Below are 2,683 nucleotides of genomic sequence, written 5' to 3' on the forward strand. Positions count from 1 at the left end.
ATGAATGATATGTTGTTAGCATTTGGTTATTCAGAAAGGGATGTTGTGGTTTACCATTTTAGGGTTCCAGAGGAAGATTTAATGTTAGGTTTAAGGCCTCTAGGCACTGATAGTGATGTATTGAGATTCATTAGTTATGTTGAAAAAAACAAGGTGCTAGAGGTGTATATTCAACATGTTAGCAGGTTTTCAAAAGAGGATGTCGAAAATGAACCTGAATATGTAGACCTTAGTGATGAGGAAAGTTATGAGGGTAGTGCTGATGAAGACAGTGAGGATAGTGATCAGGATGAAGATAGTGAATGGCAGAGTGATGATGGTAGTTATGAAGGATCCTGTGAAGGTAGTGCAGGTGAAAGTGAAAAGGCAGAAGGTGTAGAGACCACCCCTAGCAAACGTGTTAAGTCATTTCATAGGAAAAGTGCAAAGGCTAAGAATAGGAAGGATAAGGTGGGTCAGGATGAGGATGATGAAGATCCAGATTACATCATTGATAAATATAATATTGTGGAAGATTATAGTGTTGATATGAAAGAGTATTATGCTGAAGTAGATGCTGAAATTAGTGAACAATTTGAACAACAAGTTGATGTAGATGAGGATGATGATTAGGTGGATTTAGATGACTTTGAAAGTTTAACTGATTCAGAGGGTGACACAGCTCTTGAAAGAGCTTGTAGGAGTGTTAGGAAAGACAAAAGAAGGTCTAAAACATCTGTTGAATGTCCCTTTTATATTGGCCAATCATTTCCTGATAAGGGTAGTATTAAGATGTTGGTCAACAATCATGCAATTGAAACTCGGAGACAACTTCATATTACAAGGAATGACAACACCAGATTCCGTGTGATATGTATGGGTGGAATTCCAAAACTGAGTAGTTGTGAAATAAATGTTGGAGGACCCTCTCAACCAACTGCATTTAAGGGTAAATCTGGAAATACCCAAAATGCAACTGGGCCCTCACAAGATGGGCCTAACCCTAAAAAGAATACACCACCCACTTGCCCTTGGATGCTTTATGTCTCTAAAGTTAAAAAGGCAGGCTCTTGGGTTGTGAAAACCCTAAATAAAGAACATGTATGTCTGAACACCAGAGATGTTAGACTGTGCACAGTTGGCTGGTTATCTAAAACAATCCTGGGATACCACTTAAAGCTCTACAGGAAGATCTTCAAAGGAAATATCAAGTTGAAGTGACTTTGCACCAAGTTTTTAGGGCTAAGATGAAGGCAACAGAGAAAGTGCAGGGTCACTATAGGGCTCAGTATGAGAATCTTAGGAATTATTGTGAGGAGCTTCTCAGATCTAATCCTGGAAGCACAGTTAAGATAGATGTTGAACCTTGTGGCAATCCTAGCAGTCCAACAAAGCAATTCAGGAGGATATATGTTTGCTTAGGTGCATTAAAGGCTGGATTTAAATTGATAGGGAGACCTATACTGGGGCTTGATGGATGTTTTTTGAAAGGGCCATTCCCTGGCCAAATTCTCACAGCAGTAGGAGTGGATGGCAACAATGGGATTTATCCTGTTGCCTATGCAGTGGTGGAGGCTGAAACAACTGCAAGTTGGACATGGTTTCTTGGGTGTTTAGGTGATGATCTTGAACTGGAACATAACAGTAATTTCAGCTTCATAACTGACAGGCAAAAGGTAACTATTGTTCAATGATATACTTGTTACTTTTGCATTTTCTTATTACAATGCTAACCCATTTTGTAACTATGATGCTAGGGATTAATACCTGCTATACTGAAAGTGTATCCAAGCTCAGAGCACAGATATTGCCTGAGACATATACATGAAAATATGAAATCAAAATGGGGTGGTGATGAATACAAAAACCTGTTGTGGAACTGTGCATCTGCATCAACAGTTCCTGAGTTTGAAAAGGCTATAAAGGCAGTTCTTGATAAGGACAAAGGACTACATGATTGGCTAAAAGAAATTCCAACCAAACATTGGGTCAGAGCCTACTTCACAGGTATGTAATTTACCACTTGAATTGTTTTCAGTTGACTTGTTTTGATCATGTTAATTAATTGAATTGAAAATATTACAGGCAGGGCTAGGTGTGATATTTTGCTGAATAACATCTGTGAGGTATTCAATAGGCAATTGATACTGCCTTGAGTATATCAGAGAGTACCTTATGAAGAAGATTGTTGTGGTGAATAACAAGATTGGCAAGTGCAAAGGCCCATTAACACCAGCTGCTACTGCTGTACTTCAAACTGCAAAGACTGAGGCTGCAGAATACACTGTAATCTGGACCGGGGGAACAAAGTTTCAGGTTAGCACACACTTCAATGACCACCAAGACCAGAGAGTTGTGGTATTAGATGAAAGAACATGCTCTTGTAGGAGATGGGATCTAACAGGCATCCCATGTTGACATGCAATGGCATGTATCTGGAACATGGGATTGCATGGTAAAGGTGATGGAGTTCCTGAAAAATGGGTACATCCAGTGTATTGGGTTGAGTCTTGGGTTAAGGTTTACAAGCATAATGTAGAACCAGTTAATGGCAGTGATTTGTGGCCTAAATCTGCATGCCCAACCACTTTGATCCCTCCAAAGTATCATGTCCAAATTGGGAGACCAAAAAAGAAACGAAAGAAGTCTGCACAGGAGATTGCAGAGGCTAAAGTTGCAGCTTCAAAGGAAAAAAAGAAGGCTA

The 2,683-nt window shown here is 39.5% G+C and overlaps 1 protein-coding gene across 1 annotated transcript; it reads left to right on the forward strand.

Moving 5' to 3' along the window:
- Positions 1–771: 771 nt before the first annotated feature.
- On the forward strand, positions 772–2,397 carry LOC110920000. Its single transcript, XM_022164246.1, has 5 exons — positions 772–1,080; positions 1,167–1,655; positions 1,737–1,986; positions 2,065–2,074; positions 2,145–2,397. Exons 1-5 carry the CDS (start codon positions 772–774, stop codon positions 2,395–2,397), a joined length of 1,311 nt encoding a protein of 436 aa, XP_022019938.1.
- The last annotated feature ends 286 nt before the right edge of the window (positions 2,398–2,683 follow it).

Source organism: Helianthus annuus, chromosome 16 (assembly GCF_002127325.2).
Source record: "Helianthus annuus cultivar XRQ/B chromosome 16, HanXRQr2.0-SUNRISE, whole genome shotgun sequence".
Lineage (NCBI taxonomy): Eukaryota > Viridiplantae > Streptophyta > Magnoliopsida > Asterales > Asteraceae > Helianthus > Helianthus annuus.

Coding starts and splice junctions, on each gene's coding strand:
- LOC110920000 (XM_022164246.1), top strand. CDS start 772: ATGTTGGTCAACAATCATGCAATTGAAACTCGGAGACAACTTCATATT. Junction 1,081..1,166: donor AAACCCTAAATAAAGAACAT/GTATGTCTGAAC, acceptor AAAGCTCTACAG/GAAGATCTTCAAAGGAAATA. Junction 1,656..1,736: donor TCATAACTGACAGGCAAAAG/GTAACTATTGTT, acceptor CTATGATGCTAG/GGATTAATACCTGCTATACT.